Source organism: Trachurus trachurus, assembly GCF_905171665.1.
Source record: "Trachurus trachurus genome assembly, chromosome: 18".
NCBI lineage: Eukaryota > Metazoa > Chordata > Actinopteri > Carangiformes > Carangidae > Trachurus > Trachurus trachurus.
Window position 1 is genome coordinate 21,775,489 of NC_139909.1, and position 17,605 is coordinate 21,793,093.

Sequence of the window (17,605 nt, forward strand, 5' to 3'; positions counted from 1 at the left end):
CTACCTGACCTGCAGTACGTCCTGCTTTATGTTTCATCACATGTTTTACTGAGCTGATTTTATACACCAAAAAAAGCAAAGCAAATTTCTTGTGTTTGAAAACCTACTTGGTAATAAACCTCATTCTGATTTAAATGGAGGCCCTGAAAGTGAAAACAATGGGACTTGCAGATGGATTCTTCTTTATCTTATTTTTATTATTTATTACTATGGAGAACATGTATTTTCTTCTTTAATTTTCCTATTTTTCAGGAAACCGCATAGTTAGCCTGGCTAACACCAGACCTCATCGATTGAGATTCGTTCTGGGAACCACCTGTTCATTTTTTCGTATTTGAGGCGTGGTTTATGAAATCCCATAGCTGTTTATTGGGCGCTACAAATGTCTTTCAAATGCGTCTGTACGTAGCTTAGCCAATCGTATCAATCATACCCGATGACGTATGTAGAGCGACAGAAATCCGATGAGGAAAAGAAACGCTAAACGCTGCTCTTCCTTCAAAATAAACTTGCGGTCAAAACTACTTAAAACACTTTCTAACGCTGCATCGAAAGGTAAAGTGTCTACCGCCATGTTGGATCGACAAGCTATCGACAAAGTCGCTTCGGTGTGTCGTCACCGTCTTGCTGCCCCCTTCCCTGTTCTGTGATTGGCTCCATTGCACTTGCAGAGCGAATACATTTGTGCGCAAGGCAGCATGGGTATACCCAGGCTACCACATAATAATAATGTGCACACATTTTGATGCTGCAATGCAAAGCAACCATTTAATTAGCATAAAGCCCCACAACAACAAAAAAACAGCGTGCAACCAATCATGTTACTTATTCAACACCTCCACATCTTTGTCTGATCACAGTTTACATGTGTTCTACCCAGCAGGTGGATGCTGTGCTGCTTTTTGCCGGTTAAACTCGTAATGCTATGGAAATATTGGGTCTGTGACAGAGGAGCAGGCTGATAAAACAGATCTGCCGACTGCTGTCAGCTCTTTAATTTAATGCTCCTGTCTCATTGCTGGCGCTGATATCGCCACCTGTGCACAAATCTACTATTTAAAGTCAATACATCACCACCACCTGAACATTCACTGAACATCTACTTGATCTGCGCTCGCTCTGCTGCTGCTTTGAAACGCACGCGCAAACTGATTGACTGACTTGGAGTTACTGTAGTGACAGTAATGGGTATGAACGTAATAACAGAGGCGCCAGTGGTTTTAGTTTCTGTCTGAGGTGTTTTGAATTGAATTGCGGCTGATTTCTTTCCAGTTGTCGATGTTAAAAGTAATACAGCTGAGTGTGGATTAGTCTGTATCTGCTGCAGGGAAGACGAGAAAAAGAAATACTCATGCACTGATGTTGTTGACGCACCGTGCATGAACTGCGAGTATGACCCGCATGCTGACTCGCATTTTGTCCTTGCACACTTTAATATTTGACCCATTTTTCCGCCGCGTGCTCTTGCTCTCCTTCTCGCAGTGAGTGTATCAGATATTTCTATCATTTCCCAAGACGCTCCAACATCAGGGTTTCCATCTTTGTCTCTGCCCTTCTTTGTGCAGGATGTTTGGACAGTGCGTGTAATCCCAGAGGAGCGGGAAAAGGTCGAGGGACGGTGCTGGAGTCTATGAGGTGTCCATGATGGTGGATCATCATGTGGTGTCAGAGCGGACAGATGAGAGGGAGGAGGAGGTGGAGTAGCTTACGCTTACCTATGTGTGAGTTGTGTGTACTGAGGGGGAGGGAAGAGATGGGTGTGTGGGTGTGTGGGTGGGTGGGTGGGGGGGGACTTGCACTGACAAGAGGTTAAGACAAGTGTCCTTGATGTAGACTACAGGGATTAGCCGAATTTGTCAAACATGAACCACTTTCTCTACACTTGCAGTACCGCCAGGCGCCACCAAGGGGAGCTCTAAACCTGTGATCATCCATTGGCCATAGAAGCACACTAATGTCTCCCCCGCCCCTCCCTCTTCTTCTCAGTGGAGAGTCCCTATCACCTCACCTAATTCTGTCTGCTTCATTTTATCCTGCACAAAGCTGACAAATTCATAGGTTTTGTGGAGAATATACATATACAGAGGGAGAGAGAGGGAGAAAGGTTGGTGAGAGCTCGCAGGCTTTACTTATTTTGGAGCTTACTGATGCAATGGTAGATATGGATGACGTTATAGAGGAGCCACTAAGAAGAGCAGGGCCGAGAGTGGATGAGACTTTGGAGGCGAATGGGGACCGTACAATAACCTCAGCTGGATCTTGTATAGACCGCAGGCTATTTTTAAATGCGAGATATCATGTTAGCGACAAAGGGGAAGAGCAGCGGGGAAACAATAAGTGTGTCTTGGTGTGGCTGTGGCGGCGGCTCTGTTTACATTCTCAGCTGTATTTAAAGGCCAGGTGATGTAATTAACAGTATCTACAGCATCTCAAACAAGCTGGGTGGGAGGGACGACATATGGAGGGAAGTGATAATATACATGGCAACGTTTGATCCGACAAATGATGTATTTAATCAAAAGGAAATTGATATTTAGAGTATTTAAACAGAAAATATATACATGAAAGTTTCTTTCTTTCTCTCCCATCTCACATGTATCTGTCTTTGCTTACGCTTTCTCTTCCGCGAGTTCTAATTGTTCCAGTTCTTCCCCATTAATTCAAACACATACATATCTACACTCATATACACACACAGATCAACACATGCACATGGTCACAGACATGCACATACACATGTAAAGACTACATCAATTCATATCCATATATGTACAGCACTGTTTGCACCATGCAGGGCCGTTGTATAGGGGAGAAAGGTGATGATAATTCTAGGGGCCCAGCGCCCAGTAGACCCTGACTAATACTCATTGTAATGCTGCATTAGCATCAAAACAAAGTAGGCTAAATAAAAATTGATAATACATACGTAGTCGAAAAAAAGACAAAAAAACAACAACAACAAAAAAAAAATGAAAAGTTAGGGGTAGGGGCCCACTTTAGTATCCTTTAAGGGGGCCCAGAATTCCTAGCAACGGCCCTGTGCACCAGTATAGCGCTTGTCTTTGTTGCCTTGTCTTGTCTAACCCTTTTAATAAGTTGTTGTTTTTTGTCTTTGTATGTTTTTGTTGTTTTCAACTTGTCTTGTATTGGCATCACTTAAAAAAAGAAAAAAGTAAAATAGAAAGTGTATAGAGAGCAGTGTGAATGAGTTTTGGTAACTATACAGCACAGTGTGCACTATAGGAAGTATTGTATGTCAGCTGCTGAGCTGATAGTGTTCAGTTTTGTAACGCTGTCATTAAAGTGTAATTAATCATTATTATTAATCATCTTTGGAAGCTGTAACACAGCACTGAGGCCTTCCTGTTATTTGATCCACACTCAACAAAGCACTTTTGATTTGATTCGCTCTCATACTGGATCAAATAATCACAAACTTTCAGTAATGTTCACAGTGTAATATATATCTATTCTATATACAATGGTATTGATTATACTTAACACATGACATGTTTCTTTAGTTAAGAAGTATGATCGTTAGCTGTTTATGAGGATGTGTGGTCGCATCAGCGCAACCGCACACACGTGTGAATATAGAATTTCTCCCACATTGTGTGAATGCGTATGCGTTCCGCCAGACCAGAGCATTCAAGTGCTCATTGATCAGCTGGATATCGGCCCGCATCAACGGACGTAAACACAGGGTCAGAGGTGGTCAATGTCATCGATGCCTCGCTCCTTGTGTCTCTCAGTGTTGATGGTTCACTGTAAGCCTCCAGAGCTCTTTAACACTCCGACTGGGCCCGCCGGGTCAATGAGAATAATCCAGTGGGGATTCGAGCTGTTATGTTAAGTTAATGGAGATCACCTGGACAGCGGGAGGAGTCCAGGCGTTTGATATCTGCATTAAGTTCAGTTAAAGGTTTTGAGAGTCCATGCTGGTCTGAGTTCCATGCAGGGCAGAAGAAAACTATGGATTTTCAACACATGCTCAGATATTCATTTTTATTCTTTCCCTTAGAACTCTGGAAATAAATAGAGACACCCTTAACACCACCAGATGTGCTTGTTGGTTTCAAAAGAGCATGCAAATTTAAAAGAATAAACTTTGAATGAGGGGATTTCTTCCCAACTTGTTTTAAAATTAAATTCCAGTTGTCTCAATACATAAACAACTAACTGATTATACTATACAGCTCTAATTTGTCTAATACTAAGGTTTATATTTCATTTTATCACCACAATCCTTCTATTGTCAATGTGTTCTATTGTAGTGCTGATGCACTGACTGAAGATCAGGTTAATTGAATCTCCTCTTTCATTCTATGAGCCATTGAAATCCAGTGACAACAGCAAATCAATAGGTGCTTGTCGTTTTCTTTCATCCTCTATGGCGCATGTGCAAATACCCAGCCAAAGCCTAGAGAAGACTTTGCGGGGAGATCATTTGTTCTATGGTTTTTTTTACATGGTCTATTGACATAGTCTCCTCATCCTTCATCCTCTAACACCCTCACTGTGTAAAAACCTGCTCTCAAAAGACTCTATACAGTGAACCATGAGAACCACTGGACAACAGGAGTTGGTCCAAGAGATAAGACCCACGGCAACGCTCGACAACTGGTAGCTCTTGTGATGCTTTAGTGCATCAAGAATGTTATTTAAGCAAAATTGACGTACCTAAGAATCCAAAAGGACAGATTTTACAAAATCTGGAACAACTGGATTTCATTCATAGCCCCCACGAGAGCCGACTTTATTTTATCTCACTGGTTATATTGCTTTGTAATTTACTCAATTCATTTGTGACTGGTTATTGATCTTTATTTCTAAGCCTGCGGCAGCAGGGAACCCCTACCCCCACGATTTATGTTCATAGTTTTGTGTGAATTGCTCTATCTTTCTTTAAGTTGTATCAGAATCTTTTTCTTTAAGTGAACTCGTGAGCCTCTTCTAGCTCTATTTATTCCGGGCAACTTGTCAACACGGGCCTTGGGAGGATAACTGGGTTTCCACCGATGCTTCTCTAACACAAGTCTTGCGAAGTTTATGTTATCGAAGGACAGTGGGATTTGTAGGGGACATAAAAAGACTGACCCACGATTTGCGACTGTACATTCTTTGGACTCATATGCCCTGATGGCTGGGATTGCACATTTTCTGGACTCAAAACAAACAAAGCTGGAATGCCATTTGTTTTTATCTTTACTAATGATGCCATTGGGTTATATTCTTCTGTCTGTTCCCTAATAAAGATAATAAAAAAGGAAAAAAAAATAGAATGACAGAGCAGTTAGGCTCAGATTTGAGTTATCAGCTGATCCCATAAGCTATTGTGTTGTTTTGGTGTTTATGCAGTAGATTAGAAGATTCGGCTTTCATGAAATAAGTCAAATAAGCTGTGTCAATATAAGTGTAGAGTAAACTTTTGCTGTAAAGCAACAGAGTGTACAAACTAGCAACACATGGGTCATTTAAAGTCATCTACTTTGTGTTGTGACCTTGCATGGACTATTAATTTGTAATGTCAACTTTATTTGTATAGTACATTTAAAAGAAAAAAAAAAGTTGACAGGAGTTGGACCAAAGAGCTGGAGGCAACGCTAGAGTTGGAGGCCGGCATGAACTCTATGCAAATCAGTGACTAAATCAATAACCTGGTTGTTAAGGCAGTGACATTTACAATGAAATATAGATGGGATAGATAGACGGACACGTGGGCAGAAAGACACCCAGATAATAATAAGTGGCTCGGTTTAGCACATGTATGTGCTGGTGTTACTCATTTGCCTAATGGTCATCATTATGGTGCAGTTGGCGGTAGGTGCTTTGGCTCGTGCTTTAAATCTTTAAAAATGTGTTGGCTTCCAAAACTCATTAAGCTAGTCTCACTCCGCTGATCACACATCGTTCTACAGCGTTCCATATCTGACCCCAGCTGTGGATGTGCCACATGTGTGTGTGTATAAGTGTGAGATGGCACATCTGTGAGCGTGTGGTCACTTGCCCTTATGGAAGCTCGGCATATGCTAATAAAACATCCGTTTCACAAATCCTGGAATATTTCCATGTCTAAGTTACCACAGTGAAATATATAATAATATTATTGCAATGTGACAGAAATTGCACAGTCTGGTTGGCATGGAAATTCCCCCCCCTATAATTTACAAGCACTTAGTCCACATTAAGAATCACTTTGCTCTCAGGTTTTTCTTTTTTTGTGTGTGTGGGGGGAGGAATTTCTTCGGTGTCTGAAAGTACAGGAGGGTGATAGTATTGGTTGTTCTTTTTTTCTTTTCTTTATTCAAACTTTCAGGGGACATTTTTTTTTGCAGAGACACACACAAAGAAGCTGATGTACCATCTTTGTGTTAATGCATTCACCTCAGGCTTTTTTGCATTCGTGGCTGCTTGCAATGGCCATTATTAGGTCTGACAAGACATTCATTCCAATTACAATTACCAAAAAAAAAAAAAAAGTGAAGAAGTAAGCGGGGCAAGTGCAAGTGAAATTGATTGTATCTCACTGCTGGTATCTGCAACTGCCAATTGATGACCTGCTGCATCCAGAGAGCAGTATAGTGCTTTGCTGTGGATGTGTATGGATGGAACATGCACAGACACACACATATACACATATACATCCAGGTTGCAGGTGCTCTTTTGTTTTCCATTAGTTTAGATTAAAGATTTGTAAAGATGTGTTGGGTAATTTGTTCAGAAAGGGTTTAAGTGCATTGTCACCTTTGATAAATTAAGGTGCATTCAATTTGTGTAGCCGAGTACATTATGTGCATACATACTGAGCAGAGCACTTTCTTCACTTGTTCATTAATAAGGGTGAAAAACAATGTTCCCGGTGACCCCTAAATATGCATGTCTGTCATTGATTTCCTTATAATGTATGTTAATCTAAATGGAGCTGGGATTATGGGTTTTTTTATCACTTTGGTCTGTGATGCCTTTGTGTCACGGAATGACCTTCGAATATGAGGGTGAAATGGATCTTTGGTCACTTCAGAAATAGATTTGAAAGCAAGAAAGACAAAAAAAACAATACAAAAAATAGCTCCAGCCTTGTGTTCAACTCCAACCTAGAAAAAGAAACTAATTTGTTAATGAGGGAAGAAACCAGAGAGAAATGTTGGCTCCACATGTAGATAGAAAACATTAGGGTGGGTGGCAATCAGAGGCACTGCTCCCAACGTGATGGCCCTGGTTTAGGTGTGCAGTGTTTACCTGGCGCAGGTTGCGGGTGACGCGCACATCGTGCCAGGCGTTGTCGTTGAACTTGCCGTTCACGGGCTCCACCAGGGCTTCGAAAGCCCCCGAGCCCAGGTTGATGACTAGCCAAACGGCGCCGCTCTTCAGCGAAAGGTTCACGTAGTCGGCCGACTTCCCCGTGTGCAGCATGAGGCCGTTGCGTTGCAGCGTGCGGAAAGAGAGCGTGATCTCGTCGGTGCTGCTCTGGATGGGCGTCATGGACAGGTCGTAGCAGAAGAACTCGTTGCCCTTGAAGGTGGCCACTGACTCTTCCTTACCTGGAGAGGAGAGAAGAAAGAAAGAAAAAAAGAAAATTAAGTGAAAAAAGTAATGAATGCAGGATTAAACCAGTGTTATGATCTGACAATATCACCTCTGTGGAATTGTTTTAGCTTCACTGTGCAGAATCAGGCACAGTGGATGGGCTGTTTTCACGTTAATCTGCTGAAGGGTAAAGTTTTATCTCTGCTCTCCTAAAATCTCAGTTTAACACCAGCGTGTAAATGACATCTCTGCATCACATAATGTCTGATGTGCAATACACTCAAATGAGACAGAGAAACTCCAGACACACATTTTTCAGTATAGAGGCATCTTTTGTCTGTCAGTTAAAGCACTAAAATGACCTTGGACATTTGCATCTAGACGTCAGATTTTTATTATAGCAGATTTTTTTCTCTGCTGCCAAACATGCCACAACCTGCAGCTAACTTCAGTATATTATATCAGAGACAGTTCTTGGTGGGTATTGGAAGGAAGTTGGATGCTTGACTGATGCATTCCTCCTGGACAAGCAAATGAACAGCTGCTAATGCTAACATTAGCTATGTATTAATTTATAAACGTAGTTGCAGTGTGTTTAATGAGACAGAAGGAGTAGGATTTTTTAGAATTTTCTATATTCTTTTTTGTTGCTCTATTGCAAACAAGAAATGTTTTTATTTTGGAAAATAAAATATTAATAAATAAAGGTTCTTCTTCCAGGGAAAGTTCAACATTTTGGCAAATTGGTTTTGCATGAATTTACCTCAAAAACAACTCTGTCTCGTGACATTCTGTTATTATCTCATATAGCGTAGTGAATGTGCAGGTCACAACTTGTCCACCAGAGCGTTTTGGAGTTGTTAGATTGTGTATTTGATGAGTTTGATGAGGGAAACCAAGCCTCTGTAGCGTAGCTCTGAGCAGCTCACGGCTCTGCTCCGCCGTTCTAAAAACAGCTTGCACCGACAATTAAAGGTAACAAACCTACTCCTAAAACTACAGGGATTATGGCAATGGGCCACTTTGCCAAAATGTTGAACTATCCCTTTAACTACGGCTTGAGAATACAGCTCAATGATATACAATGGAATTATAGAGCAGTGTAAGAATGTCTCAGGTAAAATAAAATGATTTGCATCAGAGCAAAGCAAACAGCTGGGTTAGAATTAGACTGGAACATGTCTTTGAATTAGTGAGACTGAGAGAAAACAGCACAGAACATAAAAGCAGAAGCATGAATGCCAAGACCAGACAAAGTGGATTAAAGGAGCAACTCAAAAACAGCCAAACAGAAAGGGAGGGAGGGAGGGAAAAAGGTGTTGACAACCGCCATTCGTGTCTGTCTGCAGCACATGGCCACCTTCCACCGTGGCGAGCTTCGTTCGCACACTGGCGGTCAAAACAGCCAGTTCGTACAACGGACATGTGTCAAACAGCAGTCTAACAGCAGCAGGGGACGACACAGTGTGCATCTGTCAGGAACTGAGCAAACAACTGCAGCTGTCACAACACAAAGCAACACTGCAACATCTACAACCGCGACACCTTCAATCAAAGTGTGGACTAGGGAAGCAGCCAGCAGGGAAATTATTAACATTTATCTATTATTACCACAATCACATACTGCACTCCACCTAGTCTCTCTGTTGTTTCATTTTTACTCTTCGGGATGCATCCTGTCCTTCTGAATGAATCATACTATGTTTAGGCAAGGCAAGTTTATTTATGTATCCGATTTCATATGAAGAGACCAATAATTTAAATAAAAATAGATAAAAAGAATACCGCAAGGGAAGATAAGAAAAAAAGATTTAGAATCATATAATGAAAAAAACTCAATAATAAACAAAAATACATAAAAAGTAACAGTGCATTCAAGTGCAACATATTAAAAAGCAGATTCCAGTAGTCACAGTTGGAGCAAAGCCAGTCTCTTCTACAGGTTTATTCCAGTTGTAGGCAGCATAGTAAAGCAGCTTCATCTGTTATGGTTGAAAAGGAAAAGTCCCAGAATTGAACCTTAGGGTTCTCCACATGTCAGGCTCACTCACTCAAGATATGTGAAAGGGAATTCATACATATTTCATTTACAATCTTACTGAGACAAGTCTCAATGCTGTGATGATTGGGAGTTGATGCGTCTGTAGTTGCTGACTGTCGAGGTGTGGATGCCACATGTTGATGGCTTATCATATTATAGAGTTTCCTGTAGAAATTTGGAGTCATGGTGACTTATTTGTCTAAAGTTTGTCTAAAGAGAGAAGCCGAGGAGATAATCGTCTTGTTTTCCAGCTTTCCAAAACACTTTTCTGTAACTTTAGGGGATTTTTTGCTTGTCAGAACACAAGTTAAATTCATTCTCAGTGGGTGTGATGACCTCAGTAACATTCACAGTTCTGAAACCAAAAATTTCTTGGCATAAGTTGAGGCTCACTCCAGATCTGGTAGGATAAACTCTTTCTCTCTGAGGGGGTATCTGTGCTCACTGCTCCCCCCTGAAAAAAGGTCAAACTTGTCAATAAAAGCACAAGCACTTGAGCCACATGTTCAGTTCCAGCAGCCTGTTGTACTTGTTTACTTCCCATTAGATTGACAACAGAGGGCATTAATGTAAGTCTTTACGCCAAGGGAGGCTATATTGTAGCATCTTTAGTGTAAACACCATGTGCCATATGTGCACAAATCATTCAGTGTGGGACCAGACAGGATGTTTTGTTGCCTTAGGACACCTGCGTTACTGCATAGACATATATACTGTAGATATTTCTATGCTCCACTGTCTATGGGCGTGCACCCTCGCACACCAGGAGTTTAGCTGTTTTTTTGGTCTATTGACTCCAAATTTGGACTGCATGAAGCCAAGACCTGTGGCTGGGGCCTAATTGTGTCTATATCCTGCCTGCAGTATGTCTGTACCCATGTCATTGTATAGGCAAACCTATAGGTGGGGAAACAACCCCATTGTTCTAACCTCTGCCACTCTTTGTCAGTAAGTCACGGAATCACACAAACACTTTAACAACAATCGTGAGAGTGTTACCTTTCCAATGATACCAGACACATCTCAAACTGAGTCTCAATCAAACTATGTGGGATCTGTGCAGCTCACAACTTGGGCATGTCGTTTAGGCAAAAAAACATAGGCTAAACATAAGGGAGTGTTTTAAGCAACAAACCCTTCTATAAAAAGAAGCAGGATATAGAGAGGAAGAAATGTGGAAAGTTTGGTGAGTAGGGAAATGGGTTTTTCGTATCTTGGTGTGTAAGAAAAAGTCATTTTTGAGAAAACGGCATGAAAGTTCTGTATTGTAAAATTCCATACATTTTTATTTGAAACTGCTATTTACAAACACGACACCTAATCAAGCCATTAGTAATAGACATCCTAAACACATGACTGATAACTGAACAACACAGCATGAAGTTATTCATATGAAATTAACAGAACTACACACATGCAGTGTAGTACAGCTGTATGGAAAGTAGGCTACTAACTTTTGGCGAATTTATGAGGAATATACGGACGCAATCAGGCAAAATGAAGTTAAATAAACAACTTATTGTGTGTTATTGACCTTTTATTGCCACTTGTTTGAAAGAAGGCCTGTTTAGGAAGCAAAATATCGCAAAATCGACCAAAAAAAGGGAAAATGGCATTTTTGGGGGTGCTGTCTCGCTGGTGGTTAATCTGGTACTGTAAGTAAGCTGTTTGCCTTTTGTAATGTGGTATTCAAGCAAAGCATCCCATGGTTTCAATGCATATGTTACATAGAGACTCCATGGTGATGATGGTGTTATGCACACAGTCCTATAAGTGAAGTATTATGTGGTAGAAGTTGTTTACAGCAATCATATGACATATGTGTGGTGCTAAGGTGCAGTTAAAGGGAAGCATGAAGAAGTATGCAGCTGCAGACATCTTGAGTTAGGAACTAGACGTCTGCTTGTGAAGCTCAGTTTCATCTAAACTAGGCTGAATACTACAAATCTGAGTGTATATGGTGCAAATCTAAAAAAAAGTGACTGACCTTGAGAAAAAGCACAGATGCACACAACACCATCAATAACATCAAGATCTCTCAACTCTCAAATAACTCTTCCCCGCTCGGGGGTGATACAAATCAACTGGTTCCTCGACATGAACTATGATCTGAAGTGACACTCCACTTCCTGTGTTCGTTTGGCCCTACCCACCTCTGCCTCCCGGGGGAGGACAGATTGAAAAATCAGCCTCAGGTAATGAGGTTTAGGGCTGAAAGACGAGGAAGAAGGTGGCGGTCGGTGCCGTGGAGAGGCCCGCGTATGGGTGGATCATCAAATCTAGTTTATCCTGAAGTTCCATTACAGCGAAATCACTCCAAGACCTCGGTGCATTTCCCCGGAGAGGGAGGGAGGGGCGGGTACGGTCAGAGAGGGTGGTCCTTTTGGCAGACAGATTGAAAGACGAATCTGGCGAGTGAGGGAGTTTACAACCGAAGCAATCTCCGGTGAGTGAGATGGATAACGGCGTCCGCTCCGTAGCTGTGCACTTTTGTACCGAGATGTGACCACGGGGCTGCTCAACATGCGCCGATTACACCGTTTCATTAACATCAAGCCGCGGAGGAGGCTGCGCTAAGTGATGTTCTGAGTGCCATCCTTCTGGAGCATTAGGGTAGAGCTCACTTTGAGACACGGCAACACAACAACAACAAAAATATGGGTGCATGCACTCACATAAAAGAAAACATTTTATGTGCAGTAGAGAAAGAAAAAAAAGTGAGGAAGTGAGGGACGAATGGCATCCAGACAGAGGCAGCTACTTAAAAGAGCATTTTGGGTAAAATCGAAATTTAGAGCAATCTCAGCTGAAGTGTAAATTGTCATCGATAAAAAAAAAATAAAAAAAGGCATCAAAGGAAAGAGAAAGAGATGGAGGGGAAAAATGACACAGAGGGGGGAAAAAAAGAAGAAAAAAAAGCAAATCCCCCAGGAGCAGCCTCGTGGCGGTGCCTGCCTTGCTGATGTTGGGAGAATAAAAGCGTGGCAAATGGACCACAGCAGCCATTTTCAATTATGTATTAAGTTGGACCCCCTCCCAAAGTATGGGGCTGTTAACGGTAAGCAACAAACAGCTTGTGATTGCTTCCGTGAGCTCGGCGAGATTGAGCTCGAACGCGACGGAAGAGACGCGAGCCGCAAACAAAAAACTTTCTTTTGTTTATGTGTGTTTAATGAACAGAAGGCTGAGAGGAGGAGATAAAGCTGGAGAGGATCAGGGGGGAGGGAGAGGAGAGGAGAGGAGGGGGGGACAGGGACTCGCTGTTGCACCAGTCGGTCTGGTCACAATGCCAAAAAGGAAGCCCTTCGTTAAGTTCTTTTAAAATTAACACATACTAGTTTTTTCTTTTTCTTGACTTTAAGGCTTTAAAAACGCAAATACAGTTGGGTATTTTTCTGTAAAACTGTCCATATAACCAGGGTTAAGTATTTGCCTATATGCCCCAGGAAAAAGAGAGAAGAAAAACACTTCAGCTATGGCTTTTCAAGACATACACGCACATATGCAAAAATAGAAAAGAAAAAACTAACATAAAGAATGGCTCTTCTTTCCGTCTCTGAGACCACTTCAGTTCTTGTGAATATGTACTTGTCTCTATACATCTGTTTCTCCCTGTACATCTCTATCTCATCCTCTCTCGCTCCCGTGGCACCACTCATATGATTACATGCACATACACACACAGACTTGGAATATACACATTTCGCTCAGATCAAATCTCTCTCAGTAAAGCCCAAGAGCCTGCGCTTGTAGCCAGAGGTAGAAGACAAGGCGCGCGTTGCACACGGCACAGACTGAAGTGCTGTCAAGGTCTCAATTAACCTCACACGAGGCCCCCGACGACTACATTAAAGAAATGACTCATTTGAAATTTAGCCACCCATAATGGTGTCTTTATTGTTAATTAACTGTTGAGATCCTCTGGTGTTTGATTTCAGTGCACGGAGTGAACGGACCTTTGGTGCTGGGTATTTCTGTTTCTTCTCTTTCTTTTTTTTTAAGGGGTCAAATATGATTCTCCTTGCATGAATGAGCAGATGTAATGAGGAAAAGCCAGTGTTTATCATCTGCCCAAGTGTATTGACTGCTCCTTCTGCGTCAGACTCAGAAAGTTCATTGGCTTCTAATATTCATCGCTGAGAACACAAACACGAAAAAGGATAAACACAAAGTGAAGGATACAGAATGTTTTCTGCTATTGTATAATTCTTTATAGCTTATGCTGGATAGACTGATGCACATTACTGTCTGAGTGAGGAATATACATTTGCTAATGCATCAAGTTTTAAATAAAGTTATTATATACTGATTGCAAAATGTCAAGTGATAAATGTGTTGCATGATTTGAATGGCTTTAAATTACTGGAAGCAAATATTCTCATCTCCTGGCTGCTTGAATAAAAATATTGGTCATATGTTTGGTGAACATGCTTACGAAGCACATGAAGTTTAATATTGTATAATGTTAAGATCTGCAATGTTATATTTTGTTAATAACAGTTTAAGCATATGCATTAAACATCTGTGATATGGAGTCCTGTTTAAATCTGGTGGGGGAGATTTCCTCTGAATTGTTCTAGATTTATCTTTGAATGAATCTTTTATAAATCATCAAAAGTGGATTTGCTTTTGTAAACACTGCTCTTGGAATATGATTGTGTGCTTAAAGATCACATCCATGGCAAAACAGACAGATGGTGAATCAACAAGTGATCTCTCCATCAAAAAAATAAAATGAAATCAAGCTCCTCTTGCTCTTTCATTTCAGTCTTGAATGTTTGATCATTATCATCAAAATAAAAAGCGAGGCATCATTTGGCCTCTGTATTGTGTTACTGGCTTTAACATTGGCTGCCAACATTCAGGAGACTTTGAAGTGAGGCCGTGAGTTGGAAGAGTCTGGTAATTGTTACTAAATTCCACCGAGTAAACACTTCACTTAAATCAGACTAACTTGTTTCCCTTAAGCTGCCTCAGGAGAAAACAAGTTCACTCTATTCACAATTTCAAAGTTGGAACAACTTGAATCAAACCCAATTTAATCTTCAGTCAAGTTAAGTAGATTAATACAGTTCATTTGATCATATAAAGAGTAATAGTGTTATTTAGATTCTGATTCTGCACGACGGGGCCTTCAGCAGTGGTACTGTATGGATATCCTGACACTTTATTTTCAAGCACACCTTAAAGGGATAGTTCACCCAAAATTCAAATTTCACTCATTATCTACTCACCCTCATGTCAACTAAGGGCTGGGAGAATTGGGAGTCCTCCGTGCCTTCTCGGAGTTACCGGGGGGGGGGGGGTATTTGGATGTTTTTTGGTGTGTCTTTTTGAACGAAGAAAAGTGAGCACCATTCACAACCATTATATGGACAAATACTGCTGCGCGGACCCCCCCGTAACTCCGAGAAGGCATGGAGGACTCTGAAAATTCTCCCAGCCCTTAGTCGACATGAGGGTGAGTAGATAATGAGTGAAATTTGAATTTTGGGTGAACTATCCCTTAACTAAATTAGTTTAAACCTTATCCTAAAGAATCAACTCCAATGTAACTGTTCTCGCTATATTACACAGAATATAGACAGCCATGAGACAGCCATGCCCCAGAGACCATGTGGACTCCACTGCTCTTGAGGGGGCACTTCATTCCCGCGAGCTACACAATGAGGGGGTGGGACGGACGGAGGAAGAGGAAGAGGATGGAATGCCAACCTGAGTGGAATCGATGCCATTGACTCGGACAATCACACACTCCTCCAACCCACTTGCTCATTCTGTACCCATATAGCCCCCGCTATAGCTCCACTCCAGAGCCACAAGCAAGTATTTGCATTAGGATGTGCAAACACATACTGCATGCAAATCCCTGCAACAACAATGAGTTTTGATCTATGCACATTTACAACAAATATCCCCCACACTGCATCATAAAGGGTGATAAAATGTCATAAGGACATGAATAAAATCTGTGTTTCTCAGCGAAAGTGCCATTTGGAACTCAGCTTTGGTGGATATTACAGTAATAACAGAGCAGTGCAGCATGTGTTATTAAACCGATTCAGCTCAGACAGAGAGAGAGAGAACAGGTTTAATAAGATGAGCTGCATGAATAGCTCCATCCAAACTTGTGTGGTGCATTAGTCAACGCATAATGAACCTTAACGTACTGCTTTTTGGCTGATTGGATTACATATTGGGAGTAATTAGGTAGTTTTAAGGGAATAAGAAGAAGAATGGTGAAAGTGAACGTGCAACGTGGATGTGAGAACATCCAAAAATCTGGATGGCCGCATGCTGGCAAATCCAATCGTCACGTAACATTACCTCACACACACACACACACACACACACACACACACACACACACACACACACACACACACACACACACACACACACACACACACACACACACACACACACACACACACACACACACACACACACACACACACACACACACACACACACACACACACTCACACGTGCATATACAGTCACCCTCTATTAGCTTCCGACGAGTGCCATCCACCCCGCAGAGATAGTATCCGACAGCTTTTTGGAGAAACGATTCAACAGTGAGATGAGAGAGCAGTGGGAAATGTAAGGGGCATATGAAAGCTTTGATGCCGCTTCATGAATCAAACAGGCCTGCTGGGTCCACACACACACACACAGAGACTAGTGTCCTGCTCAAGCTCCGAGGCACGGGCGCGAAAAAAAGCCTGTGAACTGCTGTGAACATTTGTTTGCTTATTAAACGTTTGGCCGGCGTTGAAGAACTTGCACGCACACACACAGACACACACGCTGACTGCTCTCAGAAGAGACTAAAAAAAATCATCACCATGGATGCTTGTGTGGTGTAAAAACAAACAGTGGCATTATGAATACATCTGCATGGCTCGTAGGCGGTGATAAAGAACTGTGGCATATGTGAGATGCGGAGGGGTCCGATGGACCGACTGATTGATTGCTCACATCTCCGTGGCTCCTCCCTGCTTTATTTTACCCTCTTTGTCCCCGATCGCACATAAATCTGGACTGTCAGCTGTCCTTAACTAAAACATATGTGGTATTCTCAGCTCAGGCAAGAGCCAATGACTGATTCTCCCTGGCAAAGGCCAGACTCTCCAAACCCGCTGTTTACTGGCACTGTCCCGTATGCACCATGGCAGGGTCATCCCAAAAATAGCTAGATGGTACGGAAGCTTAAAGGGATAGTTCAACATTTCGGCAAATTAAATTGGCCCATTGCCATAATTGCTATAGTCATAGCAGTAGGTTTGTTACCTTTATTTGTCCGTGTAAGCTACTCTTAGAACGGCGGCCGACAGGCTGCTCAGAGCTACGCTACAGAGGCTCATGGAATTTCTTGGTTTCCCTCATCAAACTCATCAAATACACAATCAAAAAACTCCAAAACGCTTTTGTGGACAAGTTGTGACCTGCACATTCACCACACTATGAGATAATAATGGAATGTTATGAAACGGAGCCATTTTCGAGGTAAAAACAGAGACTGCTTACTGAAAAACTGTCCCTGAAGGCAACGCGCATCAGCAGTTTGCATGAATTTCCTTCTAAAACAACTCCGTCTCGTAACATTCCGTTATTATCTCATAGCGTGGTGAATGTGCAGGTCACAACTTGTTGGATTGTGTATTTGATGAGTTTGATGAAGGAAACCAAGAAATTCCATTAGCCTCCGTAGCTTAGCTCTGAGCAGCCTGTCGCTCCGCTCTGCTGCTCTTACACCGACCATTAAAGGTAATGAACCTACTGCTATGACTATAGGGATTATGGCAATGGGCCAATTTGCCAAAATGTTGAACTATCCCTTTAATAATTACTGCAGTAAAGGTGTGGGTTGTAGAGATGTTTATCATGATGCTGTAATAAAGCATAACTTCATGGTAAATTTGGTTTAAATTAGCCGAGGTCATTTCTGCTGTAGCGGAATTGAACTGATCTGGATACTGGTCATTTTCTTATCTGTTCCAGACTGTTCTTCAGGTCCACTTACACTTGACC

At 41.8% G+C, this 17,605-nt stretch overlaps 1 protein-coding gene across 1 annotated transcript in view; it reads right to left on the reverse strand.

The window, feature by feature from the left end:
- nrxn2b (neurexin 2b) overlaps positions 1–17,605 on the reverse strand; it is a gene marked incomplete at its 3' end in the record, with an annotated part of 720,187 nt that overhangs the window by 436,083 nt on the left and 266,499 nt on the right. The window contains exon 4 of the mRNA XM_083993168.1: positions 7,240–7,541. Coding sequence (XP_083849294.1) covers positions 7,240–7,541 — 302 coding nt within the window. The remainder of the gene's footprint in view (positions 1–7,239; positions 7,542–17,605) is intronic.